Consider the following 22,577-nt stretch of genomic DNA (forward strand, 5'->3'; position numbering starts at 1 on the left):
GCGGGATGTCATTCCAACCGGTAAATGTGCGTTTCATTTCAAATACGAAAGTGAAAGTATGTTAACTGTTAAACTGAACTGAACTTAAACAATAAAAACTGAACTACACTGTTCCAATTTACTATGACCTTTTATGTGAAGCTGCTTTGACACAATCTACATTGTATAAGCGCTATACAAATAAATGTGAATTGAATTGAATATTAACAAGAGCTGTTTATCCTTTAGGAAAACTGACCGAACAGCAGTCTTGGTTATCTGTTATTTCTCTCTGTAAAGCCTATAACTCATAAGCCAACTGCTATGTATGAGAAAGTCTTACCTCTCTGATCTATATTTGGTAACTATGTCTGTGGGTGTCATCATTCAATATTAAAGCACAGCTTTTCGCTTATAATGTCTTATTGCTCATCATCGTAAAATAATGTCGCATGACAGCTGAGCGGGACTCTGCAAAATAAACCGTGAAACTCTGACCAATGTGAGGAGAGTTTACTCACACGTGACCTGTTGTAGCTCTTTTGGTCCGTTTAGAAACTTTGCCATGTGAAACCGAACCGCACCAACAACAAAGAGCAACAATCTAACAATTTGAATCCCTGTTTCAGAACAAAAGAATCGATCCGCAGGTGTGAAAGCATCCTAACTCGACCAGCAGCTTGTTCAAGCACTTAAACAGAAACCATTCTACAACATCACTCGTCATCAATGAGGACATCGACGCCCAAAAACACGACGGCACAACTCGGCCTAAACAGGCTAAATTGGATTTGTGTGTAGGATTGGGAGTGAAGGTATCTTCTGAATGTGAAGAGATGCATTGCTACCTATGGGGCTGTTCACATATCGTGTCTTTTGCACGCGCAATTTCATTATTTCCAATGGAGGCGCATGGCTTGCGCACACATATTCAGAGCGCATATTGCGCGCGCTCACATTTTCCAGGCACACCAGTGAAAATCACTGACCAAACAACAACTGACCAATCAGCTTCCTACTTACTATGGAATATACACATTTCGCTAGACTAAACACAGAACACAGACAAACACAGAACACCCAAACACTGCAGTGCTTTTGCATACTATAGACGTCAGTGGTTACAGATATACAGTTTTCTTCTAAATGTCTTCTTTTGTCTTCTGTTCTGCACAACTCCGGTTTGCACTCGTTGCCAGTGTAACGGAGGCCAGCTAGTAAGTGCTGTGCAGGTAAACCTCACTCCTCTGACCTCTAAAGGTGCTCTAGCGATAGACACTAGAGGCCATGGTCTTTAGCCTCCTTGGTAGAGCAACCGACTCCCATGCGGAAGCTCGCCGGTTTCAATCCAGCCCGGGTTGGGTGGCGTAGGACCGGCAGGGTTACACCATATGCACTTAATGTAAATGTATTGTTTACCAATTTTTATTCTTTACTTAAATTTTTAGACTACATTTTATGTATAATTGTATTTATTGCAAATTATTTCTTAAAACTCTACTACTTGTATTAATATTATATGTTATATGCACCTAGGGTCAGAGAGTAACGTAATTTCAATTCTCTATATGTCCTGTACATGTGGTTGGATTGACAATAAAGCTGACTTTGACTTTTGTGTTAAAAAACAAAGACGAACAGGTTTGGAGCGAGTGAATGATGAGAGAATTGTAAGTTTTGGGTGAACTATCTCTTTAAGTCTTGTGAATATGTCGAGCTGATGTGATCAACCCATTCTAATGTTTTTCAGTGGATATTAAATTACTGAAAGAGCTGCAGTTTGTTTTCTATTATTATAGGTTTATATTATATTATATATCAGGGGTGTCCAAACTCGGTCCTGGAGGGCTGATGCCCTGCATATTTCAGTTCCAACCCCATTTAAACACACCTGAACCAGCTAATCAAGCTCTTTCTAGGTATACTAGAAACTTCCAGGCAGGTGTGTTGAAGGAAGTTGGAAGCTAAACTATGCAGAAGACCGGCCCTCCAGGACTGAGTTTGGACATGCCTGTTTTGTATGTTTTAAAAAGTAACTTCAAATTAAAGTAATTAGTAATCTGGTTACTTTTTACATGAAGTAATTAGTAATGTAATCAAAATACAATTTTCCTGTTGTAACTTACCCAACTCTGACCTCCTGATGCAATTCATATATTCAGGCAAGAGTATCGACATTTAAATGTTTTATTTGTATAATGTTAAATTCTCATTAGAATGTTCATATCCTGTAATTCTGTTTTTAGGGTGTTACTCTTTTATCGACTTTTTCAGCAAAGAAAAGCTGTACGTTTTCAATGAGAGATGGTATATATTAGTTTTTCGTTAGTTTTTAAAATTTGGGTTCACTTAAAAATACATATTTTTAGAATCTTACATTTTATTAATACCTAAGTTTAGTCTCTTCAGCAATAGTATATTTTAGACGTGTGCTTAGACATCTTATGTTTGCTTTTTAAATTTGTTAAATACGTTTTAACAACGTTTTCAGCGGCTAATAAAAAGTTTCACCTCGCATGACTAAGTAAGGTGTTGTTTCGTCTACATTAGTGATTAATTAGGCTTGTCCGCTTTTAATTTGGTAGGTTTTTGTTTGGTCCCGCCTCGCTGTGATGACGTCAGCACGTACGCGTTCATTCAGCGTCGAGTCTTCAGAGCTGAGGTGAGTCGTTGACGCTTTTTCTCGTGTTTACACAACAATAAAACACACTTTACAGTTTATTAAAGCGACAATCTGCGACTAGTTTCTGCATTGAGTTTACCTCTATCTGTGTGTCTGCTGACCAAAACAATACAGCAGGCAGAGAGGAGCTCTGAGAGGACAATATGAGTGAAGTGTTTGTTTATCAGCGTTTGAATTAATGATATTATAAAGTATCTGAAAGGACACAATGGGAATAAATATGTATAAATACAATGTAAATATTGCTGACAATCTGATTACTTTATAAGTGTGAATACTTAATAAAATTATATACTGATATACATGCAAAAAATGTTTTAATTATTCACAATAGTGATGAGCTCATCCTGCAAACATTGTCTATAATGAGCTGATCTTGAATGTTTGTTTAATGAGTGTTTATAGTCTGAGCCTCATAAATAGTCAGATCTACAAATTTAAGTTAATTTTATTGCCGTCACCTAACACAATCACATATTGTATCACAAAATATGACATCATAATATGATATATTTCGTCAATCAGTGTAAATAAATCAGATTTCTCTGTTTCTTCTCCTGAAGCTCTGCCACCATCAGTGAAAGACAAAGACAGAGTTTATTGAAGGACAGTGAGAAGATGAGTGATCCAGAACCCTGCAGAATTAAACAGGAAGAGACTGAAGAACTAATAGGTTTGTGTTTATTCATTACTCTTCAATAATGAGGCTGAATAACAGTGGGGGTATACATATATAAATTATTGGTGTTACAGATCACGGTTGATTCGTGATGTGTACAGATCACAACCCACGGTTCAGAACACACATGACCCGCGGATTAATAATTTTTTTTACTTGTAGATTAATCCTAAATTTGTAACGATTGCAGAGAGATCGCCTCTCGCTTTTAATGAAAAGGCACTAAGCTCTGGCCAAAAAGTCGCTAAATGTTGCTTGATTACGCCATTGGTCAGTTTGCATATTACTGACGTCATCTCGTTATGCCGTTTCTATTTGTTTAAGAGCCTATGGTTAATAAAGGGGTGTTTATATTAGCACTACGGTTTATGAAAGCATGTCAAATTAACTAAATTTACTGCTGAATGTAATAAACTCAGACAAGTTCCGAAACTCACTAAAATATTTGTGATTGTGAACAAGGTCAAGTTAAATATTTAAAATAAAGGAGAAGCAGATCGGTTTGACTGTACAAGGGAAAAACCTCACACTCCTGGTGCTAAATCATTTGCTGTCGGTACAAAGAGGAGTGATCTGCTCTCAGGCTGCAGGTGGGAGAGAGACTGCTGTACAAGGATTAGGCCGCTTGTCAGTGCTCTGAGGCGGGGGAGGGGCCGATGGCATCTGCTCGTTGAGAAGAGTAGGGACGGTGCAGTATGGACACATGAGAGTCTTTAAAAATCTCCAGCAACACAAAGTCGCTACATTTGTTGCTAGTCGCTTTTTAAAAATTTGTCGCTAGGGGGTCTGAAAAGTCGCTAAGTTGGCAACACTGGGCTTTCCTGTAAAATATAATGATGACGGAAGAAGTTGTGGTGGGTTATTCAGGATGTGGTGGGTTTCTAAGGTTATTAAGTGTTTTCTGTCAATACTTGTTAAGCCTGCATTAATGCATTCAGTGTAAGCTGCATGATTAATCATTAAAAGATCAGGATCTCAACACCCACGCAACATCAACTATAAATGATGGTGATTTGCATATGTTTATTTGTGTTTTCAGTTCGTTATGAAGATACAAACAGTCAAATAACACAGCCGTACTGAGATAACAGTATATAGTTTACATGAAAACACTTAAGTTTTGATGGTATAGATTAAATATAGATCACTGTCATATTTAACTCGACGCTCAAAAATGAAAGTTTTAGGCAGCAATTACATTAACCAGTAGGTGGCGACAACCAGCCATCAAAAATATGCCACTGAATAATTCATAAATGATCATCTAGCAATGAAACATGAAGTTTTATGAGTGTTTATTTATTTTCAGCTGATTATTTCTTCATTTTATTGTTAATTAAATTACAGGCTCTAAGTTCAGTTTGCTAAAACCAATAGTTTCTTGTGCTGTTTGTGTAATAAATGGAAAACGAATGACATTTGTCTCCTCCCCTTTTTGTTTGATTCGAAAAATAGTCCAATCAGTGACAAAAACCATAACATGATCTGTTACACCACTATATATGTATCACTCAGTGAATCAATAGTGTTGACTCTATTAAAACTAGACTCTTAAAATGTGACTTATTAATTTTCAGATGTGGTGGTGAAAGAGGAGAGTGAAGAACTGAGTGGAGATGAGGAGAAACATCATGTCAAGAGTGAAGAAGAAACTCACGTAAACACTGAAGATGATGTTTCAATGGAAACAACAGCCCAAAAATGTTTCACCTGCACTCAGTGTGGAACGATTTTAAGCTCTAGATGCCATCTCAAGCGTCACCTGCTGATCCACACAGGAGAGAGACCACACAAATGTGATCAGTGCAGCAAAACGTATTTGAGGTCTTCAGAGCTGAAGAGACATCTTAGCGTTCATACAAGCGAAAGGCCTTATTCATGTTCAGAATGTGGAAAGAGTTTTAGACATCAGACACATTTAAAAGACCATCAGAAGCTCCACACTGCTGTGAGAAAGTTTGTCTGCTCTGAGTGTAAGAAGACGTTTACTACAGCTGAATACTTAAAACGGCATGAGAGGATTCACATTGGAGAGAAACCTTTTGAGTGTTCACACTGCAACAAGAGATTCAGACTGGCTAGTCTCCTTAAATTTCACAAAATGACTCACACTGGAGAGAGACCGTTCACATGTACTCAGTGTGGGAAGAGTTTCACACAGTTATCACACCTCAAGGAACACATGCTGGTCCACACTGGAGAGAGACCACACAAATGTGATCAGTGCGACAAAGCATTTTTCAGGTCTTCAGAGCTGAAGAAACATCTTAGAGTTCATACAAACGAGAGGCCATATTTATGTTCAGAGTGTGGGAAGAGTTTTACACTTAAGTCCCATTTAAATGGCCATCAGAAGATCCACACTGGTGTGAGAGAGTTTGTCTGCTCTGAGTGTGGGAAGACTTTTAAACGAGTTTCAGACTTGAGACGACACCAGAAGATTCACACTGGAGTGAAAGCGTACGTGTGTTCACACTGCGACAAAGCATTCAGAGATTCAGGATACCTGAAAACACATGAGAGGACTCACACTGGAGAGAAACCGTACACCTGTGCTCAGTGTGGGAAGAGTTTCGCACAGTTCGCTCACCTTAATAGACATGTGCTGATGCACACTGGAGGGAAAAGTCATGAATAAACAACATTTTTTAAGGCTTCAGAGCTGAAGAGACATCTTAGAGTTCATACAAAGGAGAAGTTTTATTCAGGCTCTTTAAGAGAGAGTCGTACACCTCAATGAAATTTCCTTTCCTGAAAACTCTATTCACAAACACCAGATTTCACAGTTAAACAGCCTTCATCTATGTCCAGACTCGGTCCTGGAGGGCAGGGGTCCTGCACAGTTTAGTTCCAACCACAATCAGACACACCTGGGCTAGCCAATCCAGCTCTTACTAGGCTTTATAGAAACATCCTTGCAGGTGTGTTGAGGCAAGTTGGAGCTAAAGTCTGCAGTACACCGGCCCTCCAGGACCGAGTTTGGACACCCCTGATCTAAAGGTTATCATCAGCTTCATTGTGTGATTCAGATCAGCTCATTGATGGAGTTCCTCACCAAACAACATCATCTGAAGCTTTTATTATTGTCCATTATTTTGTCTCCTGATAAGTTTCATATAATTAGGCACAACATCTAAATTCAGGTGTTTTATTTGTGTAATTCTCATATGAATGTTCACTGCCTGTAAATCTCTATATTTTCAGGCTGTTGATCTTTTATTGAGCTTTTCAACAAAGCTGTACACTAGATGATATATGATTCTTTTGATTGTCATTCATTTCAATAGTTTTGTTTAATTGTGCATTGTTTTATAAAAAATAATTCCATAATCTTATATTTTAGTAAAAACTAATTTTAGTTACTTCAGGAATCGTTTATTTTAGACATATGCCTGTCAGCCATCAAGCATGCGCCTTTACTTTTGCTTATTAAGGGTGCTGTATGTACGTTTTGGACTCTTCTAAAGCATAAAAACACCATAATATGTTTGCAGTTATTTAAAAAAAGTGAACATTCTTGTTTATCTGAAAAACAATGCTGAATCAGATGTTCTGCTTTGAAAATGTGCATTACACGCCAAAACGTCTTTCTTTGTTTTGCTTCTTTTAATCCGCCCAATGCCAGTTTAGCCAATTATGTTTCAGCACCCTGGGTTGCCTTGCTAAAAAAACAGCATATTTGACAATGGAACAACGACAGTACAGTGCATCAATTGTTGTTAGATTAGATATGGTTGCGGCCAGAAGTTAACGAGAATTGTTTAATTTTCCATTTATTGTATTTATTTAACGTTATACCGAGTATTATTTATGTTATCTATTAAATTACCCGATAAATTGTATTTTTTATTGCCTACCCCCACCCCAGGGCTTAATTTGTGCCAGAATACGCCGGATCCAGCACCTCATTTTACCGATCCCCCTCCTTAACCACCCTCCTCCCCATCCGCTGTTCACTTGCACTTTTGTCCATGACTCCCCAACCCTCTTCACTTTCGTTCGCGGCAATCAACCCCCCACCCCGGCTCTTAACTTACATCCGCGACACATCCGGCTACCCGGCTACCCCACCCACCACCCACACTTTCGTGCGCGACACGTCTACATCCTTGGGTAACATGCCAGATCCGTTACCCCGATCTGTTTGGGACTTCACAATACACAAATTAAGCACCGCCCCACCCCAACCCTAAACCCAACCGTCACAGTACTGTAAAAATATTAATTATTGTGATACAGCAGGGCTCACCAATCTTGTTCCTGGAGGTCCGGTGACCTGCATGGAATAGCTCCAACTTGCCTCAACACGCCTGCCTGGGTGTTTCAAGTATACCTAGTAAGACCTTGATTAGTTTATTCAGGTGTGTTTGATTAGAGTTGGAGCTAAAATCTGCAGGACACCGGCCCTCCAGGAATGAGTTTGGTGATCCCTGGTATACAGTGTCATTAAAGACGCAGGAGGAGCTAGGCCCGAAAGCAACCCACAGTGCCCAGAGCCTCCTAGTGTTGCCAACACCTGCTGCCAGCCGCTCGCCTGCCGCTCAAAGCTGCTAATATAAATTTAACAAACGTAAACATTAGCTGAGCAGGTTACATCGTAAGGCCGTGTCCTAACAACACGCTACATGACGAGATTTGCAGTGATAAGCAATTTGGCTGTTTGCACCAGACAAAACACGGCAGAAATGTAAATACTGCCTTTGACAGCACCTCCTGACAGTCCACAGAGCCCGCAAAGCCAGCAAAAATATCAGGAGCTGGTGGAGCAGTGTTGAACAAATAGGTGAAGGACCAGGTGTATGCCAGTGGAAGTGGGCAGTAGGGGATTTGCCAGCTACACCCTGAACAAGGCCTATGGTACACTGGGAATAACGGGCGCCAACTGAAGAAGAGATATAAGCAATGTGGAGGCAGCGGAGAAAGCATCCAGATGGCTCTGGTTGAAGAGGGGGGAACGGTGGGGGCAATAGCATGCCATCTTTGTTGCCAAATATTTGTTATTTCCTTAATAATTACTGATCTCATTTCATTCCTTCCTAAAGTTACTTTAATATCTACAAGATTTTTCTTCAATGATTCTTTTTGCCATCTTATCTGGCATTTTATTTGCTGTTATTCCAATATGTACCCAACAAAAATGTACATTTATACATAGATTCTCTACATCTGTATAATATTATATACATTTCCACGACTAAATCTTCTCGATCAGTTTTTGTAGATAGTTTTAAGTGCTGATGCGGAATCTGAACAATTAGTCCCGATTTGGCGTATTATTTTCCATCCATTCGGGTGCCGTTGCTTGTAAATCAGCCCTATGGCTCGATAGTCAGGCACACTCACATCAATCTGGCAGCCTGAGCTTGAGTGGACTTTTCAGAGGAGTTCCCCAAACAAGTATATTATTTGGAATAATGGATGTATTCAATGTAAAAATAAATCTCTCTTCTTCCAAAAATAGTATGAACATGATATTATATTAGTTAGACAACTTCTAAATTTAAATTTATTATCTTACAGTGAATTTTTAGATAAATTTGGTTTTCCAGTTACTCCAAAGGAGTATGTATTTGATGCCATATCTCAGCAGCTATGGAAATAAGTATGGAAATAAATCTTTAGAAAGGAAATATGTTAAAGAAAACCTTTTTTATAGGAGATATTGATATTAATAAACATAGTTATGCTAATAAATATATTAGAAATATTATAACAGGTGATACAGTTATATATAATAATTTAAAATGGACTAATTTAAATATAAATTGTATTTTTTTTACATTGTATATATCTAGCTAATGAGGCTTTAGAGAGGTTTAATTTTGGATATTGAATATTCCTGTGATTTTTGGTGCATGGAAAAGGAATCTATTGTCCATATGATTTGTGATTGTATATTCACAAGGATTTTCTGGGTGGATGTGGGAAATGTTCTTGGAAGGAAAACAAATATTGTATTCAAGTTACAAAATTTTTGATTTTTGCATTTATTATGTCAATATATGTAAAAAAATGTACCTTTCTAGTACAAACTTTTATTATTATGGGAACGTTTTATAAACATTAAAAAATGGACTGGATCAAAGCCAAATTTTGTTCATTTCCTTCAAGAAACTAAGGACTACTTCACAAGTTTGGAGAACATTGTTAATAAAAAAGCAGAGAAGACATAATATTCTTAAGCAAGATTAGATTTTTAATTACTGAATGTTTTTTATGTACACTCTGGCATATATATTTTTATATTACTGTTTAATTCTGTATTTGTTGTTAATAAAAAATAAATAAAATAAAACAGACAGAAAAAAAAGACTTCTCAGAGGAGAAGCCGAGTGAATGTCTTGATTCAGGTGTGCAATACCTAGTTCAACCACTGGATGTCAAAGTAACACTGCACCTTTCAATTTGGTAAATGCAGAGCGTTTTACCTGCCTAATTAAATGATTTACTTCACATGATTGAGTAAGGTGGGTTTTTTCGTTTTGTTTTGTCTACAGTAGCGATTGTTTTGGCTTGTCGGCTTTTAATTTGACTGTTGGTCCCGCCACGCCGTGATGACGTCAGCTCAGACGCGTTCATTCAGCGTCGAGTCTTCAGAGCTGAGGTGAGTCGTTGACGCTTTTTCTCGTGTTTACACAACAATAAAACACACTTTACAGTTTAGTAAAGCGACAATCTGCGACTAGTTTCTGCATTGAGTTCACCTCTATCTGTGTGTCTGCTGACCAAAACAATACAGCAGGCAGAGAGGAGCTGTGAGAGGAAAACATGAGCTGATTGAGTTCATCAGCTTTGTATTTAGTATTATCGCCAAATAATCTGAAGGGAAACGATGGGAATAAATATGTATGAAGTTTGATGCAGACATTACATATTCATTTTTTGGTAAAAATGTTTTAATTAATTATGAACTCATCCTTTAAACGCTGTGTAAACTGAGCTGATTTGCTGCTGTTTAATGAGTGTTTATAAACTGAGGCTCTTCAATATTCAGATCTAGAAATATTAGTAAATTTTATTGTTGTCACCTGACTTAAGCAAATCACATATTGTATCATCAGATATAACATCATAACGTGTTTATTTCCTCAATCAGTGTAAATGAATCAGATTTCTCTGTTTCTTCTCCTGAAGCTCTGCCGCCATCAGTGAAAGACAAAGACAGAGTTTATTGAAGGACAGTGAGAAGATGAGTGATCCAGAACCCTGCAGAATTAAACAGGAAGAGACTGAAGAACTAATAGGTTTGTGTTTATTCATTACTCTTCAATAATGAGGCTGGAGAACAGTGAGGTTGTTAATCCGACATTCGTCTTCGCTGCTGCATTGATCATAACTGGAGAAAACTGGACACTCACTGACCACAGTGAAACTGACCATTCTCCAGGTTTACACACACACTACATCGCTCGCTCTAGATTACTCGTGGGATGTTTAACTGCATGTGATTCTAAACTTTATTATCTTGAACTTGAGCGAAAGACATGATTGAAGGAAATTCTGTACGTTCGATGCAAACCCGTCACACATTCACCGTCATTCACGTTGTTGCGTTGACTGTGTAGGTAATGTCCACACGCATGAATACTTAATCGCATTAGATGTTAAATAGCCTCTATTATGCATTACAAAAGGTCATATCTTGGTGACCCATTCTCTTGTGGTTGGTTGACTGCGTTCAACATGAGATGGAAAAGAAAACTCCCACCACAGCTCAACAGCAGTGCCTCGTCCAGAGTATATGTGTGAGCCCAGTGCAGAGAATCATTAAAGCAATGCTGTTGAACACCAGCTTATTACTCTATTCTCAACAATAATCCCAATTAATAACAACGTCACACATTCAGTAATAGCGCCACAGCAGGAAAAGTATTTTGAAAATCGACTGCAAGCTCATTGGTGGTGTGTTCGGTTCGGCAGCTCAAACCATTGATATGAAAGTGAAAGCAGAGTTTCACGTCGGCGTATGATCAGTTGATTGTAGCAGGAGCGTAGAATTAGCAAATTCAACAAACACCAGAGAATCTGCACTGCTTGTAAGATAAAACCCCATAATGGGGCTCTTTAATCTTACGCTCTTTGGGGCCACATAAAATTATTTTTACCTGCAAGCTTAGAGTTTGTCACCCTTGGCATGGACCAATGTGGCTTCTTCACTCAGTGTCATGGCATGTATTAACACCTTTTTATATTTTAAACTTGGTAAAGAGCTAATAATTACCAAAAACAACCTCCCAACCATAAACACATCCATTTCTTGCACAGTCACCTTATGAAAATGGTGACAATTGCGCCCGGTCTCAGTTCAAGGCAACCATGCCTAGTGAGGGTACATCCCTAAATGTGTCATATCTATGAAGGTCTTACACATCTCAGCCAAACACATTATTCATGATCATTTGACTGTATAGATAAAAAGTAGACTCTTAGGCCCAATCCCAGTTCTACCCCTTAGCCCTTACCCCTCGTTTTGAGTGTTCACGTCAAGGGGTAGGGGTGTCCCAATCCTCTTCAGCTTGAAGGCATAGGGCTAAGGGGAAGGGGTGTATAGCCCTTCGAACGAAGATTTTTCAGGACCACACTCGAAACCAAAGGGGTAAGAAAATTTCCCAGAATACACCAGCCACAACGGCAGAATCACTGCACCTGGAAATAAGGAGATCCACAAATTAGTATTTTTTGTCATTATTATGAATTTTTACGACAAACAAGCACATATTTTAATATATTCATAACCGCGTTCATGTTTTACTGGCATGCTTTTTTTTAAAAATGAAAAAAAAAAAAATGCGCTAAATTTTGATATCTATAATCCATAATCATAACTCCTGTATAGCAGTCCCAAAACATTCAGACACTTGAATACCCTGTAGAAAAGTCTAGTGGCTGGGAATGGGCTTTTTACAGTGTCTGCTATAATGTTAATGTTGTTTTTGGTGTGTTTACATAGATGAATATGGCCATTGTGTAAATGCACAGTACTGTTACGATCTTATTGCCACATTATATCATTATGATAACATGATACATGCCTTCAGTGATTTCTTAAATACCAAAAAATAAAGCAACAGGAATAACTACAGCAGTCGCCATCGTCTGATCTCATATGAAGCAAGAGATCGTGATGACATATAATGACGTGTGCAGATGCTGCAGTGCTGTTCCAATTTTTAGGGGTAACTTTTGAAGCCCTTCCCCTTAACCCTTGGTTGTAAGGGCCAAGGGGAAGGTGTACAAAAATAGAATTGGGATTGAGCCTTAAAATGTGACTCTTTAATTTTCAGATGTGATGGTGAAGGAGGAGAGTGAAGAACTGAGTGAAGATGAGGAGAAACATCATGTCAAAACTGAAACCGAAACTGAATCAAAGACTGAACATGGTGTTTCAATGGAAAGAACGGACATAAAAGGTTTGACCTGCACTCAGTGTGGAAAGAGTTTAAGCTCTAAATACGATCTTAAGCGTCACATGATGATTCACACTGGAGAGAAACCTTACAAGTGTTCACACTGCGACAAGAGATTCAATCATTCAGGAAACCTGAATTCACACATGATGATCCACACTGGAGAGAAAACGCACACATGTGATCACTGCGGCAAAACATTTTTGAGGCCTTCAGAGCTGAAGAACCATCTTAGAGTTCACACAAAGGAGAAGCTTTATTCATGCTCTGAGTGTGGAAAGAGTTTTGGAGTGCAGTCAAGTTTAAGAAAACATCAGCAGATCCACACTGGTGTGAGAAAGTTTGTGTGCTTTGAGTGTAAGAAGGCTTTTACTAGAGCTGATTACTTGAAACAGCACCAGAGGATTCACACTGGAGAGAAACCTTACGTGTGTTCACACTGCGACAAGAGATTCAGTCTGGCTAGTTCCCTTAAATATCACAAAACAACTCACACTGGAGAGAAACCATTAACATGTTCTCAGTGTGGGAAGAGTTTCACAAAATTAGCACACTTTAACAAACACATGCCGCTCCACACCGGAGAGAAAACACACAAGTGTGATCAATGCGACAAAGCATTTTTGAGGCCTTCACAGCTGAGGGTCCATCTTAGAAGTCATACAAATGAGAAGCCTTAGTTAGGCTCTCAATGTGGAAATAGTTTTAGACATCAGTCACATTTGCACATCAGAAGATCCACACTGGTGTGAAAGAGTTTGTCTGCTTTGAGTGTGGGAAGTTTTATTAAATCTGCAGACTTGAGATGACACCAGATGATCCACACTGAAGAGAAACCGTACGTGTGTTCACACTGCGACAAAACATTCAGAGATTCAGGACACCAGAAAACACATGAGAGGTGTCACTCTGGAGAGAAATCATTCACATGTACTCTGTAAGGATCATCTCTTAATAAACGTGTTGATCCACACTGGAGAGAGAAATCACGAATACATTTTTAAAGCTCCAGAGCTAAAGAAACATCTTAGAGTTCATACAATAAGCAATGTTTTTGACACACACTATGTTTGAGACATATGCTTGCAATCTGTCGTTGACATTAGACCACTTTTTTACTAAAATAAAATGAGATATTATCAGACTCTCTCCTGTATTACATTTTAAAGTTATGTAGGCTAGAGTAGTTATACTGACATTGTAAATGTTTATTCTCATGTACAACACTTTGTGCTCGTCATGAAAGAAAAAAACATATCAAATGCTTTTCATAATCATGACTCTAAAATGCGATATGATCATTTAAATGATATGCACACTTTCAGTTTCACTTTCACCCCAGAGTACTGCTCATGTCATGGCTGTCGTCACTTTGAGAAAAAAAACACACATGCAAATCATACTTCACGCGCGCCTTCCAAAAGATCACTCTGTGCAACAAACTGAATGTTACCTGTTACAAACAACCTATGCAGTTTCCCAGTATTGGGTTGTGGCTGGAAGGGCATCCGCTGCGTAAAACATATTGTTGGAGTATCAGGCCTATTCCATGCATGTTCAATAAGAAAAGGTCAGGAGAGGGTTTTCTTCAATGCCAAAAATATTAGTAATTTGTTAGATACAAATGAATAATTTAATGACAGAGCTCTGGGTTACGTTACCCCAATGCAATACAAGAATTACATTCAGGAGGTTCGCAACTAACTTACATTTCCCTAACACCAGCATATATACACAACTGATATTAACAGGTGGAGTTTTGGTGTAACGTCACTTATCAGTCATTCTGCAGTCCTTTGCCTGTTGTACCCAAACATACTTCCTCTTTCTGCAGCCCTTCTCCGCATACCAGAACTGAACAGTTAAGTGATCTTCAATATATTTCACAACTTCTACAAGCATCCAGCTCCTTGTGACATGTCTAGATTTCTTGTTAGACTGGAGCAAGGCCCCGCACTATATTTATTCTTATTCTGCGATTTCCCTCTTGTCAGCAGTTCCTTCTAAGTAGTATGCAACACAGTAAGAAAGAAGAAGCGTGTTTGGTTAATATATGGTGTCATACAAAAGAAAAAGATTGATTAATCTGTTGTCAGTCTAAACATGTTTTCTAATACAAAATAAAGACACAAAAGTAATAAAAATAAATTCATTTTTCTCCACAATATGCTGGATAAGTTGGCGGTTCATTCTGCTGTGGCGACCCCAGATTAATAAAGGGACTAAGTAGAATGAATGAATGAAACAGCCTATGCAGGTTCTGCTCACTGAAGTAGACTTCATTAACAGGCGCGCACACGTCCTCTCTGTAGTAACAGCTCACATTCAGCTCACGTGTGATTTTGCAGCTGTGAATACGTCATTACATGAAGACAGAAATGACATTTTTGGGTGAATTATACTTTATAAATACAATATGTGACATTTTTAACACAATTTGGAGGTGAACGAATGAAGCATTTATTTGTCACATACACTTTCATGTAGTGAAATAGAATACCCCCCCCCCCCCCCCCCACAGCCATACACAAACATCACAATCACACATTTCAGGGAAAGACTGTTCGACAGGAGGTAATGTTTAGAAAGAGGAATTAAAAAACATGGCGAAAAAAAGCAAGTGTCCTTGACAGGGAGTAGGAATTTCAGAGCATCTCCTTATCTTCCTATCCGGGAGAAGTTGTTTGTCTCCAGCCGAGACCGTCAGGCAGGAAAGTTTTCCAAATTTGGGTCAATATTTGCCAATTTTACAGATAATTAATGTCCGTCACTGGTCTCCAGGTCTGACCAAATCTCGTTGCAAAGCTGCTAGTTTCACCCTGATGTTTTCTAATTTGCGGTCTAAGACCGTTTTAATCAAGCCGGCCAGCTTGGTGGAGTTTTGAGCTGCACTGACCACTTTCATCAAACGTCGATACCCCAGGGCCCCACATAAGCCCATCAGCAGAAACCCTGTTATCAAAGTTCCAAATAGACAGATATCTTCAATATCCTCCAGGGACAGAGCAGCCAGGCACAGGACGCGCCACTTCTCCCACCCGCCCATCATGTATTCAGCTGCAAACATCCTCGCAGGACAGTTGGGTTCCCCCGAACCCAGACTTCTCATCGAGAAGATGGTGTCAATTGCGTTCAGAGACCAGTTGATCAAATCCATAATTCCTTATTCGTTTGGATAGCAGGGCACAGAGAGCCTCAGAGATAGAATAAGACGAGACAAGAGGAGCCAGCCAGGAGACATATGGGAGGGAGAGCAAAAAAGTGTGACCGCCTTCCCTGAGAGCTAAAGAACATATATAAGCAACGTATATTTAACACGTAAAGACTTGCTTCATGTTTCTCTTCTGACCTTGAAAATGTAATTGGCAGAATCATAGAAATGCTGGATTAAGATCGTGTGGGGGGTCAAATCGAGATCACGATTTTCTTTCGCTTAATTGTGCAGCGCTAGTTACAGTTAAACAGTAGTATTGTACGGAAAATTAACTTTAACCATCTATTCCCCACAGCCGCATCTCACAGTCAAACACTAGTGTAGTGCGAGAAGGTAATGTTTTATATCGATGTCCATATGAAACCGCTAAACATTTGAAACCAAGACTATTCCTATAAGAGATTCTGAGTTGCCTCTATTTGAGAATAAAGAGTGGTGTAAACAGTGCAGTTTCAGGTGTAAACCTCAGCTGAATGTTTTCTTTCACTTAGAGCTGTGCTACAGACTACATGACAGGTCATTTTCTAAAACCCATAATAGGGGCTCTTTAATCTTCCGCTCTTGTGGGACTCATAAAATGATATGGCTGGCCGGATTTTGACCTACAGGCTTTTGACATGAACCAATGGGGCTTCATCATGCACCATAATGGCATATACCTGTTTTTTGACAGTTTTTATATTTTATACTTAGAAAAAAGCTAATACTTACCAAAAACAACTACCCAACCACAAACTCATCCAGTTCTTGCATAGTCACCTTTTAAAAAAGGAGTCTGTCATTGATGACAATTGCGCCGGTCTCGATTTAGAGGCAACCGTGCCTACTGAGAGTACATCTTTAAGTGTATGACACATTTGAAGGGGCCAAATAGTTATATTTAGCGTTTAAAAGCCAAGTTGCAAACATATTTGACCACTTACACATCTCAGCCGAACACAAATGCTCTTATTTATGATCATTTGACTGTACGGATAAAACTAGATTATTAAACATGTGACTTATTAATTTTCAGATGTGATAGTGAAGGAGGAGAGTGAAGAACTGAGTGAAGATGAGGAGAAACATCATGTCAGGAGTGAAGAAGAAACTCATACAAACACTGAAGATAATTTTTCAATGGGAAGAACAGCTGTAAATTGTTTCACCTGCATTCAGTGTGTAAAGAGTTTCAGTTGTAAATATAATCTCAAGATTCACATGAGGACCCACACAGGAGAGAAACCTTACAAGTGTTCACACTGCGACAAGAGATTCAATCATTCAGGAAACCTGAATTCACACAAGATGATTCACACTGGAGAGAAAACACACAGATGTGATCACTGCGGCAAAACATTTTTGAGGCCTTACGAGTTGAAGAAACATCTTAGACTTCATACAAAAGAGAAGCCGTATTCATGTTCTGAGTGTGGAAAGAGTTTTACACAGCAGTCATGCTTAAGAAAACATCAGCAGATCCACACTGGTGTGAGAGAGTTTGTGTGCTTTGAGTGTGGGGGAACTTTTATTCGAGCTGGAGACTTGAAACGACATCAGATGATTCACACTGGAGAGAAACCCTGCGTGTGTTCACACTGCAGCAAAACATTCAGAGATTCGGGATTGCTGAAGACACATGAGAGGAGTCACACAGGAGAGAAACCGTACACATGTGCTCAGTGTGGGAAGAGTTTCACCCGACTATCAAACCTTAATAAACATATGCTGATCCACACTGGAGAGACAAATCACCAATAAACAGCTGAACAGACATCTTAGGGTGCTTTCATACCTAGACTTTTGTTTCGTAACCTGTCTCGTTTGCCCAGTCAGCACGGTTCGGCATATGTGAATCCAGCAATTGCGCTCGGATCCGCACCAAATCAATCGGTCCAAGATCGCCTGAATGAGGTGGTCTCGGCTCGATTGAAACAAACTCTGGAGCATATCAATTGTAGTAAGAAAGTGATGCAATCCGAGCACGGTTATATCAGTGTTTTATGGATATGTAATATATATATATGGCTATATGTGGAGAGAATTATGAGTAGGGCGGGAGGTCATTCCAGACATCCCAAGTCTCCCGGAAGTTCCAGGAATCTCCCGCAAATGCACAGGGACTCCCGAGTGATAATTTCCCTGAAATCGTGCGTCTTCCTCTCTGTCCTCAAATATGTCGCGCACCTCTCTCACCCCTCCCGCATCCCTCCTTGCTCTTCAGACACGTCGCACACCCTGTCAAACACCACCAAACCCCCCGGTCCTCACATATAATATATTGTCTTATTGCTCGTCATCATATTTTAAATAATGACGCATGACAGCTGAGCGGGACTCTGCAAAATAAACCGTGAAACTCTGACCAATGTGAGGAGAGTTTACTCACACGTGACTTGTTTTAGCTATTTTGGTCCATTTAGAAACTTTGCTGTGTAAAAGCGAACCACACCAACAACAAAGAGCAACAATCTAACAATTGTAATTCCTGATTTGGAACAACTGAATCGATTCACAGATGTGAAAGCACCCTTAGAGTCTGTGTTTGTGCATTAAGTGTGTGAAGGCTATTATTGAAGCTCAAGACTGAAACTGCAGGAGAGGATTAAGACTGAAGAGAAACCGTAGAGTTTTGGCCACTCGTCTAGTCTACTCAGACACGCAAACACAATCAGTTTGTGTAAAACTCTTCACCAGCTTTAGGATGAAGAAACATCATGTAAAGTTTTGACAGCAGCTTCATTGTGGGATTCAGATCAGCTTATAGATGGAGTTCCTCACCAAACAACATTATCTGAAGCTTTTATTATTGTCATCGTCTGTCGTTTTGCCTCCTGCAGAGTTGGGTGTACGGCGTCCCACAGTAATGAGTTACTGTATTCTAATGACATTTTTGGGGGGACGCAGTAATGTAATGAGTTACATTTTAAATGTGTGTGATTTGATTACAGTTACTAAAGTCTGTGTAATTGCGTTACTTACATTACAAATATAGACTGTAGAAGAAAAAACACTTATTTTAAATCACGTTTTCTGCTGCAACATCAGTTACTGAGCATGCACTTTTAAATAGCTGGAGAACGCGAGCTGAAATGGCTGCTGACCAGAGTGGCTGCTTCAAGTGGAAATACAGACGTTACTTTGATTTCATTGAGTGTAAAAACTAAAATATTGCTGTGAAAGTCAGTCTATGTCCAGTCTCTAAAGAACTTTTCACTGCTTTTAACTCAACCAGCAGCTTGTTCAAGCACTTGAACAGAAAGCATTTTACGATAATACTCGTCATCAAGGAGGTCACTGGCGCCCAAAAACACGGTGGCCCAACTCTGCCTAAACAGGCTAAATTGGATTTTTGTTCAGGACCAGGAGTGAAGGTATCTTCTGAATGTGAGAGAAGCTTAGCTGCTTATGGGGCCGTTTACATATCGTATCTTTTGCATGCGCAAGTCATTATTCCCAATGGAAGCGTGCGGCATGTGCACATATATTTGAAACGCATATTGCAAGTGCTAGCATTTTCCAGGCGCACCAGATGAAAATCGCTAGTCACGCAACAGGAGCTAACCGATTAGCTTCATACTTTGTACGAAATATACACATTTCGCTAGACTAATTACCTCAGACAAACACAGAACACCCAAACACTGCAGTGCTTTTGCATACTATAGATGTCAGTGGTTACAAATATACAGTTTTCTTCTGAATGTCTTTTGTGTTAAAGACGAACAGGTTTGGAACGAGTGAATGATGAGAGAATTGTTGGTTTCCGGTGAACTATCTCTGGTGAATAAGTCGATATGCTGTGATCAACCCATTGTATTGTTTTTCAGTGGATATTAAATTATTGAAAGAGCTGCAGTTTGTTTTGTATTTTCATTGGTGTATTTTTTATATTACTTTTTAAATTAAGTAATTAGTGATGTAGTCAAAGTACAATTTTCTAGTAGTAGTCATTAATTTGTAATATATTACTTATTTAAAGTAACTCACCTAACACTGGACTCCTGATACAATATATATAATTAGGTAAAGTGTCGAAATACAATTGTTTTTATTTGGATAATGTTACATTTTCATGTGAATGATCATTGCCTGTAATTCTATTAATTTGTAAGGCTCTTAATTTTGTTTTGTTTTGTGCCTGTTCAGGAACGAAATGTGGTACACTTTTAATGATAGATGATATATGGTGAAATGATACTTAGTTTATTTTTCATTATTTTTATTTGATGTTATTTTTTCTTAAATAATTAATTCTTACATTTTATTACTACTTCAGGAATAGATAATTTTAGATATGTCTGTGAGACATGAAATATATGCCTATTACGTGTGCATTTGTAATCATAATTTTAGGCTTTAAGTGCCTAGTAAAACGTGCCACCTCACATGATTGTGTAAGGTGGTTGTTTTTGTTTACACCAGCGATTGTTTTGGCTTGTCAACTTTTAATTTGGCGCGTTTTTGTTGATCCCCCGCTGCTCCCGCCTCACCGTAATGACGTCAGCCCAGACGCGTTCATTCAGCGTCGAGTCTTCAGAGCTGAGGTGAGTTGTTGACGCTTTTTCTCGTGTTTACACAACAATAAAACACACTTTACAGTTTATTAAAGCGACAATCTGCGACTAGTTTCTGCATTGAGTTCACCTCTATCTGTGTGTCTGCTGACCAAATCAATACAGCAGGCAGAAAGGAGCTCTGAGAGGATAATATGAGTGAATGTGTTTGAGTTTTTCCATGTTTGTGTTTCTAATATCCCAACAAATTATCTATGAAGGGAATATACTGTGAAAGATATGCAGTGTTGATGCAGAAAACATTAAATAGTGGTGGGCTAAGGGAAGCTTCATGAAACAGTTGAACCAAATGTGTGAAGGCTTAGCAACGTTTCAAAACCAGTCTCTACAGTGACACCTAAATATTGAGATACCATACAGCTAGATACCATCAATATATGGTTCTATATTTACACATTCGTTTAGTGACAACTTATGATATGCTCTCTGTATTGTTTGCGATGCTACTTTAAATATCCAGCCTGAAATCACATGTAATATGATTTCAAAACAACATTGGTGCTGTTTATTTGACTGTAAACATCGACGTACTATGATAGTCATTTGCTGCTAATATGATTTCACTCTTCAGAATTGGGAAAAATACTTTTCTGAAATCATATTATTAAGGAGAAAGTCCAAATGTGTGAATATAAAACTAACTTTATCTCAACTTTACCTGGAACAGCTTCAGCAAAAAGCAGTAAAGCAAACTGAGGTATTAAAGCCCACGTTTGTAGAATTGAGATTTCAAGTGATTTAGTGAAGGAGTGTGAGTTCCTGACTAGCATGCAGAGATGGTAGCCCCTTTCACACAGTGATACCAGAAAATATATGGAAAATTTCCAGAAAAACTTTACCGGTATACTCATAAAAGCGCTGTTCACACAAGCAAGGACGTTCTGGAATTTTTTCAGAAAAGACCATTCATACGTCTATTCCAAAACACCGGTAAATTGTGACATCATTAACCAGAAATGAGCTCTAAACCAGGGCCCACTTCTTTCTCTGATCAATTTTTGAAGGCCCACGTGTCTGACATTTTCTAATGTTTGTATGAAATTATGGTATATTTATAGGCAAAAAAATAAAAAATATATATATATCACACACAGTTCAAGTCAGAATTATTAGCCCCCCTTTGAATTTTTATTTTTTTAAATATTTTCTAAATAGTGTTACAGTATGTCTGATAATATTGTGTCTTCTGGAGAAAGGCTTTTTTGTTTTATTTCGGCTAGAATAAAAGCAGTTTTTAATTTTTTTTAAACACCATTTTCAGGTCAATATTATTAGCTCCTTTAAGCTATATATTTTTTCAATATTCTAAAGAGCAAACCGTCGTTATACAATAACTTGCCTAATTACCCTAACCTGTCTAGTTAACCTAATTAAGCCTTTAAATGTCACTTTAAGCTGTATAGAAGTGTCTTGAAGAATATCTAGTAAAATATTATTTACTGTCATCATAATAGTTTTAATAACTGATTTATTTTATCTTTTTCATGTTTAGAAATGTATTGAAAAATCTTCTCTTCGCTAAACAGAAATTGTGGAAAAAACTAAACAAGTGTGCTAATAATTCACAGGGGCTAATAATTCTGACTTCAACTGTGTCTGAAGCTCATATGAACGTTTATTTTACAGTCTATGGCAGAAACACCACTGAGCCTTGCTAGATCCTCCTGTGTGGCAGCTCGTCTGTTATAAAACACTCACAGGACGTTAATTTAGACAACTATGCGGATATATTAAATAACTCACACAAAAATACACAAAGAGAGACTTTCACTTTCACTTCATGTATAGTTTGCGAATAAACGGACTACGTGTAGCCTAGTTGCAGATGCGATCATGAGTTTTTTGTGCCAAGTTTGAAGTAATCAATTATTTCGGAAAGATCTGTATGTGTGTTCACATCCAGGGTGATGCAGCTATAGACATTAGTTTTTAAACGCTCTGTTCTTGTGTTTTATTTTAACATTGGTCTAACATCCAACTGAATAAATATGTCTCGTTTCTGTCATAAAAAGGTAACATTAACAAATACATCAGGGCATAATTTCATAGTATTTGTACA

General features: G+C 38.4%; 2 protein-coding genes and 1 pseudogene across 3 annotated transcripts; all 3 read left to right on the plus strand.

Annotated features, from left to right (window-relative positions):
• Window positions 1–22,577, plus strand: part of LOC130215687 (gastrula zinc finger protein XlCGF7.1-like) — a 359,478-nt pseudogene that overhangs the window by 129,285 nt on the left and 207,616 nt on the right.
• On the plus strand, window positions 3,221–6,829 carry LOC130215680 (gastrula zinc finger protein XlCGF17.1-like). The gene is made up of 2 exons (XM_056447517.1): window positions 3,221–3,335; window positions 4,919–6,829. The coding sequence occupies exons 1-2, from the start codon at window positions 3,281–3,283 to the stop codon at window positions 5,977–5,979; spliced, it is 1,116 nt and encodes a 371-aa protein (XP_056303492.1). The 5' UTR covers window positions 3,221–3,280; the 3' UTR covers window positions 5,980–6,829.
• LOC130215650 (gastrula zinc finger protein XlCGF7.1-like) lies at window positions 10,477–19,799 on the plus strand. 2 transcript variants are annotated; one of them, XM_056447494.1, is made up of 2 exons: window positions 10,477–10,585; window positions 12,626–14,953. In XM_056447494.1, the coding sequence occupies exons 1-2, from the start codon at window positions 10,531–10,533 to the stop codon at window positions 13,426–13,428; spliced, it is 858 nt and encodes a 285-aa protein (XP_056303469.1). In that variant the 5' UTR covers window positions 10,477–10,530; the 3' UTR covers window positions 13,429–14,953. The 2 variants fall into 2 exon arrangements, with proteins under 2 accessions (XP_056303469.1, XP_056303468.1); XM_056447493.1 differs by lacking the exon at window positions 10,477–10,585 and adding an exon at window positions 16,978–19,799 and having other exon boundaries at window positions 12,630–12,751.

The sequence above is a fragment of the Danio aesculapii genome, chromosome 22 (genome assembly GCF_903798145.1).
Source record: "Danio aesculapii chromosome 22, fDanAes4.1, whole genome shotgun sequence".
Taxonomy (NCBI): domain Eukaryota; kingdom Metazoa; phylum Chordata; class Actinopteri; order Cypriniformes; family Danionidae; genus Danio; species Danio aesculapii.